Genomic DNA, 24,585 nt, shown 5'->3' with positions numbered 1-24,585 from the left:
GCCATTTATCGGTAAATTATTGCGCATAAATACACCTCTAAAGTATGGAATGTGCATACGTTTTGCAAGTTGTAGCAATTGCACATTTGTAGTTACACCTTTCGGCATTTTTAACGTTTTTTTGACGTTTTTTTTTTTCTTCGCTCCTCGTCCATATTTGTAAGGGGCGAGATACAGTCCGCGGCCTTCCATGGCGCGATTGTGGCGTAGTATCTCTTGCAACTGACGTTGCGCGGCTTTTCTATCGTTTACCGCTTTTGCTACGCCAGCCGCTCCGCCAACCAGGGATCCGAGCGCGCCCAGCATTGGTAAAATCGGCAAAAATCCGCCTCGTTTCGCTGCCGAAAGTATCCTCCTCTTCTTCGTCCTCTTTTTCGTTTTCAAGCCCATGCCGAGCTTCGTCTTGGCCTTCATCGCTATCCAGACAACTGCGGCCGCGGCTCTCTCACCGAGATTCGAGTCTTTCGCGACGATGCGAGTTTTCGCTTTCTCGGCGAGTACCTTATCCGCCGCGTGTCTCTCGGTGAGTTCGCTGCTCCGAGAGTACGCTATATCGTGTTCACGGCACGCCGCGTCCAATGGGTTGACACCTTGATCACCTCTAGCCAATCGCTTTTCCAAACGAGTTCCCGGGCCGCAAAATTGATAGCCGGGGATATGAAGCTCGACCGGAAGTGCGTTTATCGCACGATTTAATAGACCTGTGCCTATTTTCGTTGACATCCGTTGCAATCTCTAGACATTACTGAGCAAAGCGCGAATCCGCGCAGCTATAAATAGGCGGACGTTGGAGGTCAAATCGGGAGTGAGAAAATGAAATTCGTGCAACAACCTCTGACGATACGAGTGATGAATTACGACGACAGAGTACGCTGCAGCGTGAACGAAGGTGTGCGCAAACACGGTACGATGCTACCGACAACTAAACGCGCGATCGTTTGCGGCCCCTCAAACTGCGGTAAAACCAACGTGTTGATAAGCCTGCTGGAAAGTCCGCACGGTGTGCGTTTCGAGAACGTGTACGTGTACTCTAAATCGCTGCAACAGCCGAAATATCGCTATTTGGAAGATTTATTGACGCCGATTGACGAAATCGGCTACTTTACATTCTCCAATAACAGTGACGTCATTCCACCGAGCGAGGCTTATCCAAATTCAATTTTTGTCTTTGATGACGTGGCATGCGACAAGCAAGATACGATAAGAGAGTACTTCTCAATGGGGCGCCACTCGAACATCGACTGCTTCTATCTCTGTCAGACATACGCGAGAATACCGAAACATCTTATACGCGACAACGCGAACCTGCTAATCCTGTTTAAACAGGACGCCACCAATTTGAAGCACGTGTAAAACGATCACGTGAATACCGACATGTCGTATGAGGATTTCAGTGAGTTATGTCGTACTTGTTGGCAGCAAAAGTATGGATTTCTAGTGATAGACAAGGACAGCTCGCTTACGAACGGGCGATACAGAAAAGGATTTAATGAGTTCGCGATACCGCAGAGCCATTAGTCGTCGCCAACAATCCTCCCAGTCGAGAGAAACTCTAGAGAGAGTGCTGCCGACATGGCTGATAATATTCGCGAGCGTGAAAAGGTTGCCAAGGAGATTGCGAAGACGGCCGAATCGATCCACAAGAAACACCGCGCTCTGAAGACCGGAAAGATCGATGATGATATCGCCGTCAAGACTCACTTTAAACCTATTATCGAGCCGCTACAAATGGGTCCTTGGCCCATTCGAAAATCGTTCCTGACTCGATCACAGCCTCGTCCCAAGTCGTTTCTGATTCGTTCGTAGCCCGCCTTGGCCCGTTCGCAGCCGTCCCTGACCTGTTCGCAACCCTTACTGAGTTGTTGATAAGCCTTTTATGTAACCTTTAAGGACTTGTTCGTAGCCTCGTTCGCAACCCTGTTTGACATGATCGTAACCTCGATCGTAGCGGTCGCGTTCACCACCGTTTCCAGGTCGTTCACTGCTGCTTCCGGGTCGTTCACTGCTGCTTCCAGGTCGGTCACTGATGCCACTCATTGTTGTTTGGTAGCACGCTGATAATCCTCCGTAGCTGTTCAACAATTGTTTGCAACCACTCGAGAATCCTTTCTAGACGTTTCACAACTGTTTGATAGACGTTTCTGAGCCAACCGCTCATTAGATGCCTGTGTCTGAGGTAGTGTTTGGCGCACGCAGAAGCTCTTTTATCGCAGTTTCCAACGCTCGTACATCCTTCTCTAACGCAGCCAGCTTCTCATCTGACTCTTTCTGTTGGATCATCAATGTTTTAAAGCACTCTTCCAGGTACAATTTGTTGACGACATCGGTATCCGCCTCAGGTTGCGCTACACGGCGAATCTTGCGCGATCTCGCGTCATAATCTGTAGCGACGCGATGCAGAGCGTTTTTGCGCACGCATTTTCTAATCAATCTATACCATTGATCGTTTGTGCCAGGGGTTGCATCATTTCTCCTCTCGAATAATCCAAATTTATTGATAGACATTTTTTCAATGCTTTGTAAAGTGTCACACGATAAACTGAATAGATTGTCGGGAACCTTGTTTAATTTATAATAATGCCCGCTTCCCGCAGTTCCTCGATAATCGACAAGATCTCGTTGTCATGCGCGTTGTTGCCAGCTTGGTGCGAAGCATCGAGCAATCGTAGGCGATCCACTAGCTCGTTGGGGTCGTCCCAGTGCACGTAATCAATCTTATTGTTGGTTAGCGTCATAGCGCGAGGCATTCCCATGCCAGATTTTGGGTCGTCCGATTCCACCCGCGTCAACGGTGCGATTATATATTTGTACTTGTCCCCCTTGCTACTCTTCACACGGCCTTGCACATCAAAGTTGCGTTTATGCGCACTTGTCGCCAATAATATATGTTTGTATTTTTGCAAATCATCCTCCTGGTAATCAGGTCTTTTCTTGAAGATCAACTCGTACAATCCGGGCGTTCCAATGTACCGCGTGTCGCCTATGATTATATTGTCATCTTTGTCAATCGCGAATCGCTTGTTTCCGATGCGCATTTCATTCTCGTCGAAATAGACTCCGTATACATTATCAATTTCTTTCTTCTCATCAGCACCGAGGAGAGCGTCCATGTACTTTTGTCCTAATGGCCCCCAATCCTTTCGCATCATTTGTCGACCTTCCAACGATCTTAACCAGTGTCGAAAGGATATTTCGGGCGGGTTACGCGTGGTTTCGAAAACATTTTCGTCTACGAGTGTTTTGGGTATCACAGGTTGTGCGTTTTTCGGTGTAGATGTTGTCGGCAATGAAGCGTCCAATGGCTTCAAAATATCATATTTTCTTTTTTTCAATGTCTCCTCCTCCTCCTCTTTATATCGCTTGATGGTTTTATGTTTACTCTTTTTCGGTGTTTCCCCCTCATACCGTGTCTCGATCTTCACACCGTCGTCGTCGTCGGTGTTAGGCTCGTTTTTCACCGAAATCGTCGCGTTGTCGACAATCTTTTGTAGCGGCTCGATAATAGGTTTAAAGTGAGTCTTGACGGCGATATCATCATCGATCTTTCCGGTCTTCAGAGCGCGGTGTTTCTTGCGGATCGATTCGGCCGTCTTCGCAATCTCCTTGGCAACCTTTTCACGCTCGCGAATATTATCAGCCATGTCGGCAGCACTCTCTCTAGAGTTTCTCTCGACTGGGAGGATTGTTGGCGACGACTAATGGCTCTGCGGTATCGCGAACTCATTAAATCCTTTTCTGTATCGCCCGTTCGTAAGCGAGCTGTCCTTGTCTATCACTAGAAATCCATACTTTTGCTGCCAACAAGTACGACATAACTCACTGAAATCCTCATACGACATGTCGGTATTCACGTGATCGTTTTACACGTGCTTCAAATTGGTGGCGTCCTGTTTAAACAGGATTAGCAGGTTCGCGTTGTCGCGTATAAGATGTTTCGGTATTCTCGCGTATGTCTGACAGAGATAGAAGCAGTCGATGTTCGAGTGGCGCCCCATTGAGAAGTACTCTCTTATCGTATCTTGCTTGTCGCATGCCACGTCATCAAAGACAAAAATTGAATTTGGATAAGCCTCGCTCGGTGGAATGACGTCACTGTTATTGGAGAATGTAAAGTAGCCGATTTCGTCAATCGGCGTCAATAAATCTTCCAAATAGCGATATTTCGGCTGTTGCAGCGATTTAGAGTACACGTACACGTTCTCGAAACGCACACCGTGCGGACTTTCCAGCAGGCTTATCAACACGTTGGTTTTACCGCAGTTTGAGGGGCCGCAAACGATCGCGCGTATAGTTGTCGGTAGCATCGTACCGTGTTTGCGCACACCTTCGTTCACGCTGCAGCGTACTCTGTCGTCGTAATTCATCACTCGTATCGTCAGAGGTTGTTGCACGAATTTCATTTTCTCACTCCCGATTTGACCTCCAACGTCCGCCTATTTATAGCTGCGCGGACTCGCGCTTTGCTCAGTAATGTCTAGAGATTGCAACGGATGTCAACGAAAATAGGCACAGGTCTATTAAATCGTGCGATAAACGCACTTCCGGTCGAGCTTCATATCCCCGGCTATCAATTTTGCGGCCCGGGAACTCGTTTGGAAAAGCGATTGGCTAGAGGTGATCAAGGTGTCAACCCATTGGACGCGGCGTGCCGTGAACACGATATAGCGTACTCTCGGAGCAGCGAACTCACCGAGAGACACGCGGCGGATAAGGTACTCGCCGAGAAAGCGAAAACTCGCATCGTCGCGAAAGACTCGAATCTCGGTGAGAGAGCCGCGGCCGCAGTTGTCTGGATAGCGATGAAGGCCAAGACAAAGCTCGGCATGGGCTTGAAAACGAAAAAGAGGACGAAGAAGAGGAGGATACTTTCGGCAGCGAAACGAGGCGGATTTTTGCCGATTTTACCAATGCTGGGCGCGCTCGGATCCCTGGTTGGCGGAGCGGCTGGCGTAGCAAAAGCGGTAAACGATAGAAAAGCCGCGCAACGTCAGTTGCAAGAGATACTACGCCACAATCGCGCCATGGAAGGCCGCGGACTGTATCTCGCCCCTTACAAATATGGACGAGGAGCGAAGAAAAAAAAAAACGTCAAAAAAACGTTAAAAATGCCGAAAGGTGTAACTACAAATGTGCAATTGCTACAACTTGCAAAACGTATGCACATTCCATACTTTAGAGGTGTATTTATGCGCAATAATTTACCGATAAATGGCGCGCGAAAAAATGAGAGTGATATCGTTAATCTAGACAGTACAGACGGTCCTGGCACTCATTGGGTGGCGTATGCAAAAAGAGGAAATCGCGCAATTTATTTCGACAGTTTTGGCAATCTTCGACCACCCGAGGAATTGGTGCGATATTTAAATGTGCCGAAATTGGAATACAATTACACCTCTTATCAAACGTATGATCAGAATATCTGCGGACAGTTGTGCTTGCAGTTTCTCCGAGATTTCTCGCCGCAAATTTAAAGACTGACATTGCGTTATTTAACTCAGTTTTGTCAACATGTCGCTAACACTAACATTGACTGGGAAGAGTAGCGTCCTCGCGGCGACCTACTTTCCGCCCATAGATTTGAGCGACGCGGACTACGAGCTCGGTCTGACGGATTTTGAAACTTATCACATTATATCGAATGTGAATTCCTCGAATAATAAATTTTACTATGGCACAGACGACGCGGAAATTACAATTCCCGAGGGATCGTACGAGCTGCAAGCGATACATGAATTTTTGAAACGTGCACTTTCCCGAAAACATAATGCTGTTAGCGATAAAGGTGTCGACGATGAAGATTACCCAATCGTGCTCCGCGCTAATTACAATACGATGAGAAGCGAGATCAAGTGTGCCTACAGAATAAACTTTAGCTTGCCCAACAACATTGGATCGCTGCTGGGATTCTCGAATCGTATACTGCAACCGCGAAAATGGCACAAATCGAACATGGCGATTAATATTATCAACGTGAACATTATCCGCATAGAGTGTAACGTGACCGCGGGTGCATACAGCAACAATAAACTCGTTCACACGATACACGAATTTTCACCGAGGGTACCACCAGGATATAAGATATCGGAAACGCCGGCGCAGATCATTTACCTGCCGGTCTTCGTACGGAGCATTACTGATTTAGTGTTACGCGTTACTGACCAGGAGGGACGATTGCTCGATTTTCGCGGTGAAGAAATAACAATTAGATTGCACGTACGACGGCGGGCCACCCTCGTGCGACGGGATGCTCGTGTTGAATAAAGACACGAAGAACACAATCAGACCAGCAGCAACATCATTCGCTAATATCAACTACGAAGAAGAGACTCACCTCGTCAAACGTTGCGTTTTTACAATCTTTGGGATTTGCGGTGCGCACCATCTGAACAATGACTGAGATTCTCAACATCGAGGAAGAGCCAGTCTTTGACGATCGCATCGTCAAGATTGAGACTCACACATACAACCCGTTTGCCAACACAACATTTGGATACAGCGACGAGATAAGAATACCCATACAACAACAGGATTTATATACATTGCCGTATGAGAGTTTCTTATATATCGAGGGAGAACTAAAGATAAACCATCCAATTGAGGGATCCAATGTGACACTGGGAAATAATTGTGTCGCATTCATGTTTGACGAAATTCGCTATGAGCTTGATGGTGTGGAGATTGATCGCAACAGAAATGTAGGAATAACAAGTTTGCTCAAAAACTATGTAACGATATCATTCGATAGAAGCATGGTTATGAGTAACGCTGGCTGGAGTGATCCGATTTCTGCGAGTGGGCACTTCAATTTCTGCGTACCGCTCTACATGTTGCTGGGATTTTGTGATGACTACAAACGAGTAGTGATTAATGCGCGTCATGAGTTGATCTTAATACGATCGCGCAACGACAATAATTGCCTGTATGGAGATTCTGCACTGGAGCCTGTGATCAACATATTTAAGATACAATGGCGAATGCCACACGTGTTGTTGAGCGAGATTAAGAAGCTGTCAATGCTGCGCGCTCTGGAAAGCGGACGTTACCTCAGCATGGGTTTCCGCTCGTGGGATCTATACGAATTTCCGCTATTGCAGCGTACGACCAAGCATTCGTGGGCCATTAAGACCGCAACTCAACTGGATAGAAGCCGCGATATGTAATTTTTGCTCTGCAGACAGGGCGTAAAAATGTCATGTCCGAGGATATCAGTCGATTCGACGACTGTAAATTAACCAACGTGAAACTCTTTCTGAACTCGGAAAGTTATCCGTACGACGACATGAATCTGGATTTTGATAAAAACAGATGGTCAATTCTGTACGACACCTACACACGTTTCTGCAAGAACTATTACGGATACGAATACCTCGAGCCCAATCTCACCATCACACGGTTTTTACAAAACGGTCCGTTTGTGATTATCGATTGTTCTCGACAAAACGAATCGATCAAGAGCGCAACGGTGGATGTGAGATTGGAATTTGAGTGTAAGGAAAACGTGCCTAATAATACCACTGCGTACTGCCTCATTATTCACGATCGTGTGATCCAGTACAACCCGTTGACCAACGTTGTGCGCAAAATCACCTAAAAAATGTTTACACAAATACGCGTGTGAAAGAGGGGGAGGAGGAGGATACATAATCAAGATGATGTGAGATGTTTGATGTTAGTGAAGTAATACCTCTCGACTGACTCGCATCGAAGAGATCATGTCCGCACCAACGTTTGTCGACCTGCAAGGATTTAACAAACGATTTATCGTAAAGGAAGCAGCAATCCTGAGAAGAGGATATATCCTGTCGCACTATTTCTTCGCATGCCCTGTGCCATGGAGCGTGCTTATAAAGTCGGAAAGGCGTCAGGTCTCGTGGCTAACTCAACATCATCACAGCTTACAATGGGAGGATGGAAATGTTCCATATGGCATGGCTCAGCGCTTGATTACGGCAGCTATCGTTGGCATAAATGAGCAAGAAGACGATAAAGAGTCCTCTCTCGTGTATGTAAAAGGACTCGAAAAGCGAGAATGGCTGGCCGAAATAATGGACGATGCGAGCAGCGGTTTCACCATTGAGACCTTGGATGCCATATATGAAGATGTACCTGCATTAAATAAGTTAGATCCCACATATACTCTACGATGTAATAAACATGTAAAAAATTGCGCGTTACAAAATGTATTTAAATTATTCAATTGGTGGTCGGCCGCAAAATCCAGGCTTGGATCCGACGATCATCCGTTTTTTGAATAAACATATTGTTTACATACTATTTTCTTTGTTATTTCTCTCCTTCACCAGATATATATTTCTAAGAAATCCTTTCTCCTAATATTTTTAAATATTTCTCTTTGTTCCCCTCCAGATATATATTTCTAGGAATTCCTTTCTCCTAATATTTAATTTTTTATCCCCACTACTTTTAAATATTTCTCTTTATTCCCCCTCCAGATATATATTTCTAGGAATCCCCTTCTCCTAATATTTTAAAAATGAGTGTTACTCGATTATTAGTACTTTTATACGATCAGTCTCTCGTCGACTGTTCTGACTGGTGGTTCACTTTTTAATACCCTCGAGAAAAATATTCTGCACCAAAAAAGCAGCAGCATGAATTACTACATGCCGAGACGCGATGAAACGTGCGAGAAGAAATGCGACGAGTAAGTATACTTTTTCTATTTTATATATTTTATATTTTTTCTATTTTTATATTTTTTTATGAGTTATAATTTCTTTTTTTCCTAATTTAGTTTTAATTTCTTTTTCCTAATTTTTTTACAGCGTTTCGCTGGAATCTCGTGCGGTTTGTATACTTGGAAGACGATACGCATTGACGACCATGGAATTCAAATTCCTCGAAATCGGCATCAGAGTGGATCCGCCGAGTTACGTGGAGATTGCCATAGGAGATCATCGGGGAAAACAGCTAATACTATCTCTCGAAACGTGGAAAGGACTCTACGAGCAACGTCACGCTATTCAAAATTATTTGAACAATGACTCTCCCAACAACGATGTGTATAACTTCATAAGTGTCGGGCCGCTAACAGTACGTTTTCACAAGATAAACGACACCAAGCTTATAAGTCTCGAATCGGCGGACGTGCGCATGATGATGGTCGAATCGACGTTACGTCGTATGTTCGAGCTCGATTCATGCATCGAAATAATGTTCGATCGATTGACGAGGCTCATCGCAACGGTCGATATCAAACATACGCAATTCTCCAATATTGCATCCACTGTAACGAATGCGAGAGAATTGCCGAATGCGATACGCGCTAGCAACGCCTTCGACATGCACCAACTTGTCGATTGCAAGCTGGTGGCTTTAGTTTTTAATATGTAATAAAACTTTATATAATTATGTATTAAATATAAGACAAATAAATACTTATATGTATATCATGGTGTACTTTATTTGCGCGCCACCCGTTACATACTTTGCGAGAGAGCAACCACTAGAAAAGAAAGAAACAGCGCGAGAGAGAGACGGCGAATTAAGACGCGAGAGAGAGAAAGAAGACGGGCTGCAGCGAGAGACGTACGCGAGAGAGAAAAAGAGACATACGAGTTTTGAGAGAGACGTCGAAATAAGACGCGAGAGAAATGTGAAGGAGAGAGAGAGAAAAAGAGACATACGAGTTTTGAGAGAGACGGCAAAATAAGACGCGAGAGAGAGAAAGAAGACGGGCTGCAGCGAGAGACGTACGCGAGAGAGAGAAAGAAGACGGGCTGCAGCGAGAGACGTACGCGAGAGAGAGAAAGAAGACGGGCTGCAGCGAGAGACGTACGCGAGAGAGAAAAAGAGACATACGAGTTTTGAGAGAGACGGCAAAATAAGACGCGAGAGAGAGAGAAATGTGAAGGAGAGAGAGAGAAAAAGAGAGAGCTTTTAAAATAATTTTTAATAATTTCTTTATATTTACTTATAATTTAAAAGGGAACAAGAGGTAAGGAAGACATTTTAATCTAAAATAAATACACTCATTTGATAATATTTTTTTTAATCTATAAAATATGTGTACATTTACATTTGTGTGTGTGTGTGTGTGTGTGTGTGTAAAATTAAAAATGAAAAAATATAAAAAAAAAAAAATAAAAAATTAAAAAATATAAAAATAGAAAATAGAAAAAAATAAAATATAAAATATATAAAAATAAGGATATAAATAAAAAATAAAAAAATAAAATAGTTTACATTATGGACGATTGGGGTGGCGACGGTGACGGCGGCGGTGATTGCGGCGGTGATTGCGGCGGTGACGGCGGCGGTGACGGCGACGGCGTGGCGGCGGTGTAGGCTGAGGCCTAACATCGTACGGGTCTGGTAGAGTGAAAAGTTGCACCAGACCCCAATCTGCTTCGTCGTCTCTTAAATATGCGTCCCAATCACACATATCTGGAACCATTATTGAAATGTAAACATAACAATTATTAATTTAAAAATATAACAATTATTAATTTAAATATATAATACAATATTATAAATCACACTTTTTCACACTTTTAACCTCAGCCTATTTTCGCTGACATTCGCTGCAATCCCTGATCATCGGTGCTGGACCATCAATGTGCGTTCGCATCCACGGCCGATTGTAATGTTCGAGGCAGCGACGATATGTCTGAACCTCCGGATCCGTCTTAATATGCTCTGGAAGCTTGTCCCACAAATGCTCTACAAAATATCCGCACTTTTGTAGTAAAACAATCTTCGGAATATATTGTAACTGTTCGGCACTTAAACTGAGAATGTCGGAAGCACTTGATAGCATGACAAACATCTTGAATGAAGAGAGCGTGCGCTCGCCAGTGGTACTATGGCCCGGCAGCGGCATCGGTCCTCATTATATATCCCAATCAACCCTTTGTTCGTCAACGTACGAACGAGAAAAAATTTAGATGACGTAAATTTTCGGCGCTTGTTTTGTTTATAAATTCCTGCAGCCGCTGGTTATCGGCGCTGGTATTTCTTCCTAAGATAAACAATAAAGAACCGCCGCTTATTGGGGAGGTACCGCGAGAGTGATATACAATCCCATGCAAAAACATGTCGCAGGCCGCAAGCGATGACACGTTCGCCCTGAAACTTTACCCGCTGATATTTCTTAGAAATATATGTATAGATCATGTATCAACCCCTATGATTGTCGGCATATGCCAAGCGGTGACCCTTCTTAAAATTTGATTATCTTAGATTTTCAGAGAACTGATTGTCGGCGCTCGGATCCAAGCGGCCCTTCTTAGAATTTGATTATATTTCTTAGAAATATACAGATAACGTATAAGAAGAAGAAACGCAAACCCCCCCCCCCTTTCTCCGATTGTCGGCAGCCCTTTGTAATAGATATTGTTTATCTTTTGTTTATAAACATAAACGTATGAGGAGAAGAAACGCAACCCCCCCCTCCCCCTAATTGTCGGCAGCCCTTTGTAATAGATATTGTTTATCTTTTGTTTATAAACATAGATAAGCTTATCTGCTGATAAGACCCCCCCGCCCGCGTGACGTCATACCCCCTCGCCCCGGAATACCCCCCCGCCCCGCACCCCCCTCAGAGGACCTGGTCTAGAACCCCCCTAGTATACCTACTTAGCTGAACATATCGATATACATGTATGAAATATATGTATATAATGTAACATGCAATATTTGTCATATTAAACAGATTCAACTATTGGGCAATTGGGATTTTTTGTTAAATAATAACGCTAATATATTAAATCTGTAATATAATAATTAAACATGTTCGATTACTATATTGAGTTGTTGGTCCACTGGGATTCGATTGTGTCATCATCAATCATAAAACTAAGTAAAAATTATAAAAATGAATTTACTATACATTAATATATGCTAAAGACGTATACATATACATATGTATGTATATGTCTTTAGCATATATTAATTAATGTATATGAAGCATTTCAAAGTGTTTAATTGATCAATCAAAATATAAATGAATAAAAATTTCTTTATCCTGATACATGTTTTAAAGCATTTGCAATGTTTCCCTGATCGCAATCAGAGTTTTGAGATAGATGTTTAAAGCGCATTATTTTCATTATGAATTTTTTTATAAAAAAGGTTCAAATATAATTTCATGATTCTTTAATTTTGACTTATTTTGACTTCATTATTTCACTCTCCAAAGATAGGATGCGACTTCTGTGTGTGATATATTCTGTATATATACATTTCGTTACTAATCATCATTTTTAAGGACGTTTCGTAGTCAAAGAGCTATAATACAAAAACAGCGCTAAGTATTTTTTGTACATTACATTTTTTTTACTTTTATTTTTTAATTTAAATTAAAAATTTGTAACGGTTCACCTTTCCCGACGCCGCGGATCGGCTCGCCGGTTTCAGGATTCGGGAGGAAGGGGGAGATTCAGACTCGCTTATTCCTTATTAACAATGCTTTGGTTTATTCAAAAAAAAACAAGTAAACAAAATGTTCGTTGGCATAAAGCCTGAATAGAGAGACTTATTGACTACCCAGTATAAACAAAATACGGAGGCGTATAGCCTGTAGCGGTGTCCGGAAAAGACTTACAAATTACCCGGTATAACTTAGAGATACGGTGTACGGAGGCGTATAGCCTGTAGCGGTGTCCGGAAAGAACTTACAAATTACCCGGTATAACTTAGAGATACGGTGTACGGAGGCGTATAGCCTGTAGCGGTGTCCGGAAAGGACTTACAGGTCACCCGGTATGCGAAATCTGGAGATCGAACGTACTGAGGCATTTAGCCTATATCGGTGTCCGAAAACCGGGAAGCCCGGCGTAACGACGAGAAGCCCGTCGCCCGGAAGTTAGCAGGAGGAACCGGAAACCGGGAAACCCGTCCCCCGGTGTATAGCAGGAAGAGACCGGAAACCGGGAAACCCGGCGTAACAACGAGAAATCCGTTGCCCGGCGTGTAGCAGGAAGAGACCGGAAACCGGGAAACCCGGCGTAATGACGAGAAACCCGTCACCCAGTGTATAGTAGGAAGAGACCGGAAACCGGGAAACCCGGCGTAACAACGAGAAACCCGTTGCCCGATACTAAAGGTAGGAGGCCAGAAACCGAGAAACCCGGCGTAACAACGAGAAGCCCGTTGCCTGGCTAGGAGGTCCGGAACAGGACTGGTGCCGGCTCATCCGTCGAGCCGGCTTATATACCCTGCCGGCGGTTCCCCCACTCTGCATCGAGGCTGCGGTGGGGATAACGCGCCGGCGTCGTAGTGGGGCGCCCCTGGGGTAGGGTAACCCGTGTATCACTTTGTGTTTTGCGTTTTAGGGGCGCCTTAGGCGCCACAGCCTCAAGTGGCGGGCGGGTGATCGGCCCGCGAAGCGTTAGTAACGGCCACGCCGTTACAAATTTTTATTTAACTTTAAATTTTTTTAATTTTCTAAATTTAATTCTTTGTGCCTTATATTACATTTTTTGACTATACGTTTAAATATATTTGAATTAAATAATTATTTATAGATAAATAATTTATTTTATTCAATTCAATTCAATTCTTTATTCGTCCCCTAAGGGATTGAAGGCGCTTTTGAAGGAGCGTTCCCCAACCTTACAACCTCTTACAATGTTACTTATATCTACTCTTAACTCTACTCTTACATCTAATTTACAAATAACTTAATTCTACCTTAGCCTACTTATCTACTACTTTAGAGAGAGAAAGAGCCGTCCCTACCTATCGTTTCCCTTCGGCTTCCGATTCCCCATACATTCTCCACCACCTCATTCATACCTCACTCATTCTCCTCCTCATCCTTCCTTCTTCCTTTTCCCCTCCCTCCCTCCTTTCTTCCGTTCTCCCCTCTTCCCTCTTTTTCTCTATTTCTCTCATCCATCCTTCCCCTTCTCCTCCTTCCTGCAGTATTTCCTTCATTCTTTCCCACCAGTTTCCCTTCCCCCCTTCTCCCCCACATTCTCCTATCACATGCTCCCATGTTTCATTTTCTATCCCGCATAACCTACACCTTCTTTTCCCCTCTTCTTCCCAGTATCTCGCCCCCCCTCATCTCATTGTTCATTCTGAACCTGATTATCCTTCTCCATCTACTTTCCCCCCATCCCTTTCTCAGGTATTCCGGTAAACCCTCCTCCTTCCATTCCCCATACCATCTATTATATCTCGACTCTCTTATCCTCTCCCACCTTTCCTCCTTCTGCCTTTCCCTGTCTTTCTGTTCCCACCCCTCATATACTTCCTCTCCTCTTCCCCTTTTTTCCTCCATCTCTTTCCCCTCTATTCCTCTTTCTTCCCAGAATTTCCCCCTCTCTTCCTCCCACATCGTTCTTTCCTTTCCTCCCCTTATCCTCTCTTTCATATCCTCAAAACATTTCCTCGCTAAACTTCCTCCCCTCCCTTCCTCCAACTTCCTCTCATACCCTACCGCCCTCCTTCCTGCCCTTATCCTAAATTTGTCTTTTCCTATCTCCTCTCTTACCATATACCCCGGCGTGCACCAGTCTACTCCTAACGTCCACCTAATCCATCGCTCCTGCATTGCCTCCACCTCTCTCCTCTCCTTCCATCCCCATATTTCCGCCCCATATTCCAACACCGTCCCCACCAACCTTTCCATTAGCCATACTCTTTTCATCCAGTCTCCTGCAAACTTTCTCTTTCCCATTCCCCACACCTGTCTTATCACCGCTCCTGCTTTCCTAACTCTGTTCTTTACCTGCGCCTCCTGCCCCCCGTTCCTCTGTAGCTTATACCCTAAATATGTGAATTCTTTCACTTCCTCTAACCTTTTTCCTTTCCATCTCCACTCCACTCTCTTCATTCTTCCTCCTCCCTTTTTAAACCTCATTACCTTTGTCTTATCCACATTCACCTCTAACCTTTTCTTGTCCATATAACTTTCCATTTTCCCCAACATATGTATCATCCCTTCTTCATCCTCCGCCCACAGTACCATATCATCTGCGTACGCCAAACAATGCACCTTTTCCCCTCCCAGTTTCACCCCCCCCCCCAACCTCCTTTTCTTAGCACTTCCTCTATATCCGCTATCAGCAAACTGAATAAGTGCGGACTCATTGGGCAACCTTGCCTCACCCCCCTTGCCGTCCAAAAATTTCCTCCCTCCTCCTTCCCCACTCTTACCTTACTCCTCGTTTCCCTGTACACCTCTTCTATCCTACTCCTTAATCCCTCCCTCACTCCCCTCCTCTTCATTGCCTCCATTAACACCTCCCTATCTACCGAATCAAACGCCGCCTTCAGGTCCATAAATGCCGCGACTACCTTTCCCCCTTCTTGTTTACCCTCTTATTCACCAGATAGTTCAACACATAGATACTATCCATCACCCCCATTCCCTTCCTAAAACCTGTCTGACTCTCCGGTATCATATTCTTCCCCTCCATTTCTTCCTTTAACCTTTCAGTTAAAATCCCCACGTATATCTTGTATAGCGTTGGCATCAATGTTACTCCTCTATAGTTTTCCACTTTATTCCCCGTTCCCTTTTTCAACAGTGGCACTATTATCCCTTCTTTCCACCTCTCCGGCCATCCTTCTCCTCTCCATACTCTGTTGCACATTTCCCATACCCACTCTTCTACCCTCTCCCCTCCATATTTCCATACCTCACTTGGTACCCCATCCTCCCCCGCTGCTTTTCCTTTCTTCAGTTTTCCCAGCATCCTCTTCACTTCCTCCCTGCTTATCTCCTGCTCCTCATCCCTCTCCCTTTTTTCTTTTCCTCCTCTTACCACTTTTACCTCTATCCCTCCCAATAAATCCATAAAGTATTCCTTCCATTCCTCCGCCTTTATCTCCTCATTCACCCCCTTCTCTCTTTTTCCTTTCCCTGTTAATAATCTTCCATACCTCTCCTTCCGTTCTTGCCTCTATCGCCTCCTTGTACCATCTTAGCCTCTCCTCCTCCCTTTTCTCTTTACACATTAGCTTATATTCCGCCCTTACTTTTCTATATCCTTCTCCTCCTCCTCCTTTTTTCCTCCATTCCCTTAACTTTTTCCTCACTTCTTTCCTCTTCTCCTCACATTCCTCGTCCCACCACCCTTTCCTTTTCCCTTCTCCACTCTCTTTTTCTCCTTCTCTCAATTCCTCTTCTATTCTTCCTATTTTTTCCTCTAGCTCCTCTTCAATCCCCTCCTTCCACCCCTCTCCCCACTCTATTTCCTCTCTTATTCTTTCTCCTCCCCTCTTTGTCCATCTCCCTCTTTTTCTTATTCCTTTTCCCTCTCCCCTTTTTCCCTTTTCAGCCCCTCCTCTTCTTTCTAGCGTTACAATCAATGGGTGATGGACCGATTCTATGTTATCTCCCACCTCCATTCTCTTTATCCTTTCCTTTACTCTATCCTCTCCCACCACGTAATCTATTACCGATTCCCCTCTTCCTCCTGTATATGTGTACTCCCCCTTCCTATCCCCTCTTATCCCTCCGTTAAAAATTCCCCATCCCACCTCTTCCAACTCCTTTATCAACTTCTTCCCTTCCTCATTAACTTTCTTGTCCTTTGATCTTCTTTTCTTCTTCCTCCTCCCCCTCCTATCACCCCCCCCTTTCTACCTGTCCTTGCGTTGAAATCTCCTCCCACAATCGTCCATTTATTTTCTTCTTTCTCTTCCATCCATTCCTTCATTTCCTCCAATTTCCTTTCCATGTCCCCGTTGATGTATACGCCTATTACCCTCCACTTCTCTCTTCCTACTTCTAAATCCGCCATCATTATTCCCTCCGCCTTTTCTCCCATTCCTGATACTTGTTATCTTCCCCTCTCCTCCCTTACCCCCATGATCATTCCCCCCATCGGTCTTCCTTTCTTCTTTTCTCTTCTTTGCTGCTTGCTTCTCCCATCTATATCCTTTCGGTAACCTCTTTTTAATCGCCTCCCACCCCCTTTCCTCTATCCATGTTTCCATCATCACCACCACCTCCCAATCTTCTATTCCTTCCAGAACTTTTCTTCCTTATTCTTCAGCCCTGCCACATTTCAAAAACCTATCTTCCATTCTTCTCTTACTTCCCCTCCTTTTCCTTTCTCTCCTGTTCCTTTCTCCTTCCTTCCTCCGTCCCCCTTTCTCCTTCCTCCTTCTCTTCTTACTATTGTTCTCCCCCTCCTCCTTTCCTCCTTTCTTCTCTTCTCCCTTCTTCTATCCCTTTTTTTCCTCCATTCCTGTCTTCATACCCCCTTCTTCCCCCCCTCATTTTCTCTATACCTTCTCTAATTTCTCCTTTCCAATTTTTTAGCACACCTTCCTCCTCTTCCCATTTCCACCATACAATCATTGATTTTTATCCTTCCATAGCTCGTCCATACATTGTTTCCTTTCCTCCTTTCTATCTCCGCGATCTCCATTAGTCTCCATTTTATCTTTCTCTCTTCCCATGTTAAGTCATCTTCTATTCTCACCCTCTTTCCTCTTAATATCTTCTTCCTCTCCATTACCTGTCTTTTCTGTTCTCCACTTCCTAATTTTACTACCACCATTTCACCTTCCTTTCCCTCCTTACCTTTCAACATCCTTATCCATTCTATCTCTGCTTTCGCTCCTATCTCTTTCATTAATTTCTCTACTCTTTCCTTTACACCTTCCTTCCCTTTCTCCATTCTTTTTATTACTATGTTGTTTCTTCTCTCTTCTCTTTCCTTCCATTCTAATTTCTTTCCTATGTCCTTCACTTTCCTATTATTGTCTCGTTTATCCCCTTACTCCCTCCTTCGCCCCCCTCTCTTTCTCTTACCTCCTTTCTTCCTCTTTCCTCTACTCTTGCTTCCAAATCTATCACTCTCTTCTCCAGGCTCTCTATCTCTTTTCTCAATTCTCTTCTTTCTTCTCTCCATTCCCCCTCCTTTTTCCAAATTTCTATCTTCAATTTTCTCATTTCCTCGCCTAACTTCTCTGTTATCTTCTCCCCTATCTCTTCCATCATTCTCCTTAACTCCTCCTTTTCTATCCCCCCTATCTCTCTATTCAGCCTTTCTGTCTTCTTGCTCCTTCTTAGGCTTCTTTCCTTTTCTTCCTTATCCTCCTCTCCCCCTTCTTCTCTTTTCCTTTTCAAAAAATCCTCTATACATCCCATACTGCTCCTCCTCTCCTTCCCTAACTCCTCTACTCTTCTCGGCCTCCCTGCCTTCTTTTTATTTCTTCCTCATCTCCCTTTTTTTCCCCCTTCCTCTAACATCCTATCTCTATTGATCTCTATCCTCCTATCTCTAATATTCTCTTCATTAATCATTTCCCTCTTATCGCTTTCTTTCTTCGATTCACCTACTCTATGCTCCAACTCGCTCCAACTCGCTAGTGAATTCCCTAGTGAATTCCCTATCTTTTTACTTTACTGCACCTACTCCCTACACCTACTCTCCTCTACTCTCTTTCTTCCACGTGTCTACGTGTCCACGTGTCTCACCTTTTCCTACTTTCTCCTTTCTAACTCCTTACCCTCTTTATCCTCTCCTATCCTTTCTATCTCTCCTCCTCTTTTTTCTACAACCCTCTCACCTCTTATCTCCTATTCACCTCACCCCTTTTCTCACTCTTTCCTTACAAATACCTGCCACGCTTTCACACACCTGTCACTCACTCTCTTACCGGAACCGGAAGCCAATTTATTTTATTATATATATCTATTTATCTAAATATTTTATAAAAATATATAATAACTTTACAATGTATATACATTCCAGTTTAAATTAATTACATAATTATTCATGTTATTTAAATGTAAAGATAAATAAATATATATATATATATTTTACTGAATTTATTTTGTTCATATATATATTATAAACGTTTTAAAATAAAGCAATAATTATACATTTGTATCATTATAGGAAATTTATCTAAATATTATGTATTATGTTGTCATTTACTTAGTGCAACTTTTTGATTTCACTACTTTTTGATGCTAATATTTTAACCTTTTTTCTCGTATTATTAATATAATTATTTAGCGCAATTTTTTGATTTCACTACTTTTTGATGCTAATATTTTAATTATTTTCTAGTATTATTAACAAAAATAAAATATAATTTATAAATTTAATTTTTGAGAAAATATTTTTGATGGTAATTAGTTTTTGCAAAGAATTATTTTTCCTATAAACATAATTTTTGAGAAGATAATATTTTTTATTATTATAAAGAACTATTTTTGCTGGCGAAAGATATAACTTAGCGCTTTTTTTTTTACATCTGTGATGTCTTTTTTTTGTGGGATTTCACATATTTTTGCAAAGATTATTAAATAAATTGCATTAATAAATGTATATTTTTTTATATTTATAATATTAATGTAAATATATAAAGTAATATTAATAATAATAGTAGTATTAGTAGTACTAGTAATCAATAGTAATAGTAATAGTAGTAATAGTAATAATAATAGTAATAATAATAATAGTAATAATAATAATAGTAATAATCAATAATAGTAATAATAATAATAGTAATAATAATAGTAATAATATAATAGTAATAATAATAATAATGTAATAATTATAATAATAATATTAATTCAATAATAATTTTTAATTATTGTATGGCGGCCACCGCGACCACCGCGGCCACCGTGACTACCGCGGCCGTTCTGTCCGCGACCACGGCCATGAAAATGGCCCCCTCGTTGCCGATACCATCGGGCCCTCGCTCGCCCGGCACTTGTCTATTATCTGAATAAATCTGAAATAGTAAAATTGTATATATTACATGTATACGTGTGTGTTTAGAAAAAATTATAGACAACACGTACTTTCATTGTACAGCTGCGGCTGCGACTGCGATTGCGGCTGCGACTGCGGCTGCGGCTGCGATTGCGGCTGCGACTGCGACTGCGGCTGCGACTGCGGCTCTTGCTGCGGTTGCTGTTGCGATTGCTGCTGCGGTCGCTGTTGCGGTTGCTGTTGCGGTTGCTGCTGCGGTTGTTGTTGCGGTTGCTGTTGCTGCTGCGGTTGCTGTTGCTGTGGCTGCAGCTGCCGCTGTGGAGCAATGCTCCTCTGCTGGCGTTGGATCAGCTGCAGCTCTTGCCGCGTATGTCGCTGCTCCTCCAGCATTTGCCGGAGAATGAGCAGCATCGGCTCTTCGTCCGTCTCCATTAATAGATCATCTGATTTTTCTAAAAAAAATATAATTTTACATAATTCTATTTAAAAAAGATGTACGGCAAGATAAAAAAGTGATTAATTATAATTATTATACAAATTAATAATAAATTATACTTACGAGACATATCTATGCGTCGCTACCTCAATCGTAGTAAACAAAGTGAATTTGAATCAAAATGTAATGCCCGCCACCTTTTAAAAGTGAAATAGTACAACATACGTACGACTATGTCTAGGGTGAATCAAACTCAACAATTGGCTCACCTGTTCTAACCTACTTACTGTTTAAAAAATATACGACAAAATTTATGTTTTCGATTGGGGCTGTATGGCGGAGTGGATAAGTGCGGGGCTAGTAACCATGAGAACTCAGGTTCAAAACCCCATGCTGTTAAAATTTTTTTTCTAATTTTTTTATTATTTTATATGAGAAGTACATGTAATATTATTATCGCAAATATTCTGAATCATATTTTTTTAATACTTTTTATTTAATTCAGAATCTTAATAAAATGAAAATATTTATGTAAATGAAATATATTCACGTGTTCATTATATAAAACAAAACAAATTAAATTAGAAGATAAATTGTACCATATGAAATAGAAGATTTATTATGCAGTATGTCCACATTATATATATCCTAAAAAATCATAAAAATGAAAAGGTCAGACCATGTTCAAAAGAAGGTACTCAAAAATTTAAACCTTTCAAAATTTAAACGATCTAATAATAAATTATCACGAAAAGTAACTGATATGTTATTCAAGGTGCCAGTTCAAAGTGAACATACGTAAAGTGTATATTATCTAAATTTAGTAATAATATATTACCATGAAAAGTAAACTGTGATATTTTATTCAAGGTGCAAGTTCACATTGAACATACATACATATAAGTAAAACTGATTACAATTTGATTCTAGAAAATAAGTGCGATATGTTATTCTTAGTGCACAAAATATAATAGTCGTTTATAGAGATTTGATTTGAAATTCATACTAGCCCGTACAATGAAAAATAATTGCTTCGTAATTCCAGAGTACCAATTTGTTAATGACTCAGAGAAAAATAACATGGCGGCCTGCTCTCAAAAAACTTTCGATGAATAGAATAAATAATTGACATAAGAGTTGTGAAAATTGTATAAATTAAAAATCTCCAATCTTTCTTTAGTAAAATTTCCCGTTAATGACCATCATTAACCTAGGCAAGGTGGCATATGTGATTGTGATTTAACATTATTAGTAATTTATTGAATAGACAAAGAAAAGTTTTGTTGTATGCATCGGTTCAGTGTTTGAAATAACCATGTACTATCCATATACTGTAAAGCACAATTCTTCAATTTCTATCATAAATAATATCTATTTATTAAAATTTTAGCAGACCTCTTTTAAATAGAAAATAGTGTCTTGTGAATCATGAAGAATAGGTTTTGAATAGCAAGGTTTCATTTGACTTACAATTTTCTTTCAGAAACACAGAAGAAAAGGTATTTGTATTATATAGTTTGTGACGTGACGCTTTTGGAGCGCCGTCACAAGGGCGAAAAAGCCCGATCGGGTAGGTCGCGGGGAGGGGGCCCCCCTCATTGGGGGGGTGCCCCATTTTTCGTTTTCGTTTAAACCGATTTTTGCGGAATCCCTTTTCAGAGCATGGGCCTGTCGATCGCTGCGACCATTCGAGGTGAGCGACAAGCGGCCAGAGAGGGGCCGGGAGAGACATTTAAGCAAGAAAAGGGGGGGAGGAGCCGGGGCCCAAAAAAGGAGAAAGGAGGACGGAAAAAAAAGCGCGCGGGGGGGATGGAGCGGCGTGGAGGGGGGGAAAGGCGGGCCTCCGCAGTTAATATCAAGTATTCGTAATTTTAAATTTTGATATATCTCGCGCAGAAGGCGTTGGAATTTATAAAACCGAAGGATGGGAAAAGCCAAAAAAACCACAGGGCCGAACCTAAAGGGGGGGACTAGGGGGGGCCCCCCGGCCACCCCCGGGGTTCCAAGGGGATCCGGGGGGGAAAAAAAACCCGGGGGGAAAATCCTGTAAACAGCTTCCCCCCCCCGGGGGGGAAATTTTCCTCAAAAAGGGGGAGGCGGGGGGAGACCTTGGGCCCCCCCACCCCCCCTTATGGGGGGATGCGAAAAAATGGCGAAAAGAAGGTAAACGCGCGGGGCCCGGTTTCCCCATTTGGGGTCCCGTAGACAGGAGGTGCTCCGGATCCACAATGGACAAGGACTCAATTCACCGCCAAAAAATAAAACCGCCTCTCGGTAGTCGTATTAGGGTTTTGGTTTTTGGGACCGTAGAATTGATCGTTACCGAATTTTCCTGAGTACCTACTCTTCATTTTTCGGATCGTTTTGTGTGTAAAGAGCGGTTTTTCTTTTCGTTTTTGGGGTATCATCGCGGGGCCAGCCGATTTGGTTTCGCGAAGAGGCCCTCTCCAAAAAAATGCCCGAAGGGCTATGTTCGAAAAATAAATTGTAAAAGGGTTACCGAATATTTAGGTCATTTTTATTTGCTCGATTTTTAGATTTTCGGGATTTGCTGACCTTCCCGCAGTTTTTTAACTTTACTTTTTTTTTCGACTCCGAGAAAGTCGTGCGAGAGAATCAAAATCCGTCTTATTTTTACTTTTTTTTTTTACCGTGCCGTTTCGGAATATGTTTGGGACCTCGTCTATTCCGGGGCCCGCGAAAATAAGTTAACCCCTCATAACTTTTTTCCGATTTTTTTTTTGTTTTCCGTTTATTATCGTCGCAAATTTTATATAAAAGTTTCCCTTGTATAATTAATAAATTTTTTTAAATAAATTTTTTCCCCCAAAATACCGTTACTGCAATTTTTTATTTTTTTTGATCCTCCCTTTTTTAAAATTTTCTTTTTTACTTTTAATTTTTATATCCAATTGATGTTCCGAGAAATTTTTAAATTTTAAGTGTAAATATTATCGAATCTAACACCAGTGTATGTCCTTTTAACCTCTCTTAAAAACCCTAGACCACACCCATAGACCCGCGATCGTTTAAATTTAAAAAAATAAATTAAATACCCTTATGTTTATGGGCGCGTTCACACGCGCTGCCCCCAACTTTCCGTGAGTTAAGAACGCCCAAAGGGCGTGAAAAAACTCTTTGATCCGATTTTTACCTTTTTTTAGTTAAACTGGGAGAATCTTAAATTGAACCCCCCCTCCGAACTTGGGGTTTTTGGCAAGGAAAAGACGTTGCAAGTTTTGTATTTTTATTCGTTGGGGTTTGGTTTTAAAAATACGTTTAATCCTTTTCTAACTAATCCTTTTTTTAAAAATTTACTTTTTTCTTCAAATGTTTATAATTATTTTGTAAAACTTCGAATTATTTCTAGAGGACATCGAAAACAATAGTTTTTGGAGCAGGTCGCCTGTTTTTTTTTCGGTTTAAAAAAAATTTGGACTCTGGAATTGAGCAATTTTTTTCTTGTAGGGTAGTAAAATTTTTTTAAAAAAATTTTAAAAGTTTAATTTGTGCACAAGAAAAATATGCATTTTTTTTCTAGAAAAATTTTGAAATCATTTTAAAGTTGTATGTTCAATGTAATTTGCATTAAAAAAATTCCCCCCTTTTTTTAGGAAAATTTTTAATTACAAATTTGAAAATAACTTTATTGTTCACTTTGAACGGCCCTTGTTTAATTCAGTTATTTTCGTAAAAATTTATTAAATCTTTTTTAAAATTTGAAAGGTTTAAATTTTTGAGTCCTTTTTAAAAGGGCCCCCCCTTTTCTTTTTTATGTTTTTTTAGGAATCAGTTATTTTTAAATACAGAAAAAGGGCCTTTTATAATTAAGTTCACAATTATGATTTCGATTTTTATCTAATTTTGTTAAAAAACAATTTATGCAAACAGTTAAAAAATAATTAAAAAATATGGTATATGAATTATAAATATAATTATATTATAGTATCATATATATTTATTTATCATATAGAAATTTGTTAATTGAATAATTTTAACGATACATTGAAATTTTTTTAATTGCAACAGAAGTTTTATTTTGTATAAATTAAAAAAAAGAAGGGCCCTCCATCGCCTTTCTCGTGAGAAGAACCAAAAATTTTTCTTGTTCTCCGTTTTAACACGCCAATTTTTGTTGATTTTTTTTTTTAATGATTTTTTGAAATGTCATGAACCCAGGTCGAATTAAAACTTATTGCACTCTTTTTAAATGCAGCGCTTACGCCTTTTAAAGCCCAACACCGATATTTTATTTTGGCGTTAGGGGCAACTTTTTCACCCAAAAGAACATTTGAGGTTTTAATGTGCGTTTACGGCACCCTTTTTATACAGCGCTTTTTAAAATCTTTTAAGAACAAATGTACCCCTGTGCCCTTTGGGGCCATTTTTCTTGAACCTTCCAATCTTGGTAATACCTTTCCGTTTTTGTCACCCTAAATACAGTGTAGTGCCCCCATTCTTTTCTTCCCCTTTTGGAAATATACCTTTTAT

At 41.5% G+C, this 24,585-nt stretch overlaps 2 protein-coding genes across 2 annotated transcripts; one reads left to right on the top strand and one right to left on the bottom strand.

Annotated features, from left to right (window-relative positions):
• Window positions 1-2,539: 2,539 nt before the first annotated feature.
• Window positions 2,540-3,711, bottom strand: LOC146723092 (uncharacterized). The gene has a single exon (XM_085483185.1). It carries the CDS (start codon window positions 3,639-3,641, stop codon window positions 2,565-2,567), a length of 1,077 nt encoding a protein of 358 aa, XP_085339311.1. The 5' UTR covers window positions 3,642-3,711; the 3' UTR covers window positions 2,540-2,564.
• A 2,927-nt stretch (window positions 3,712-6,638) lies between these two features.
• On the top strand, window positions 6,639-7,160 carry LOC146723091 (uncharacterized). Its single transcript, XM_085483189.1, has one exon. It carries the CDS (start codon window positions 6,639-6,641, stop codon window positions 7,158-7,160), a length of 522 nt encoding a protein of 173 aa, XP_085339315.1.
• Window positions 7,161-24,585: the final 17,425 nt, after the last annotated feature.

Source organism: Nylanderia fulva, unplaced genomic scaffold (assembly GCF_048542155.1).
Source record: "Nylanderia fulva isolate GAGA-0341 unplaced genomic scaffold, ASM4854215v1 Scaffold234, whole genome shotgun sequence".
NCBI classification, from domain to species: domain Eukaryota; kingdom Metazoa; phylum Arthropoda; class Insecta; order Hymenoptera; family Formicidae; genus Nylanderia; species Nylanderia fulva.
The sequence above is the reverse complement of the archived record's forward strand: the minus strand, read 5'-3'. Positions and strand labels throughout refer to the sequence as shown.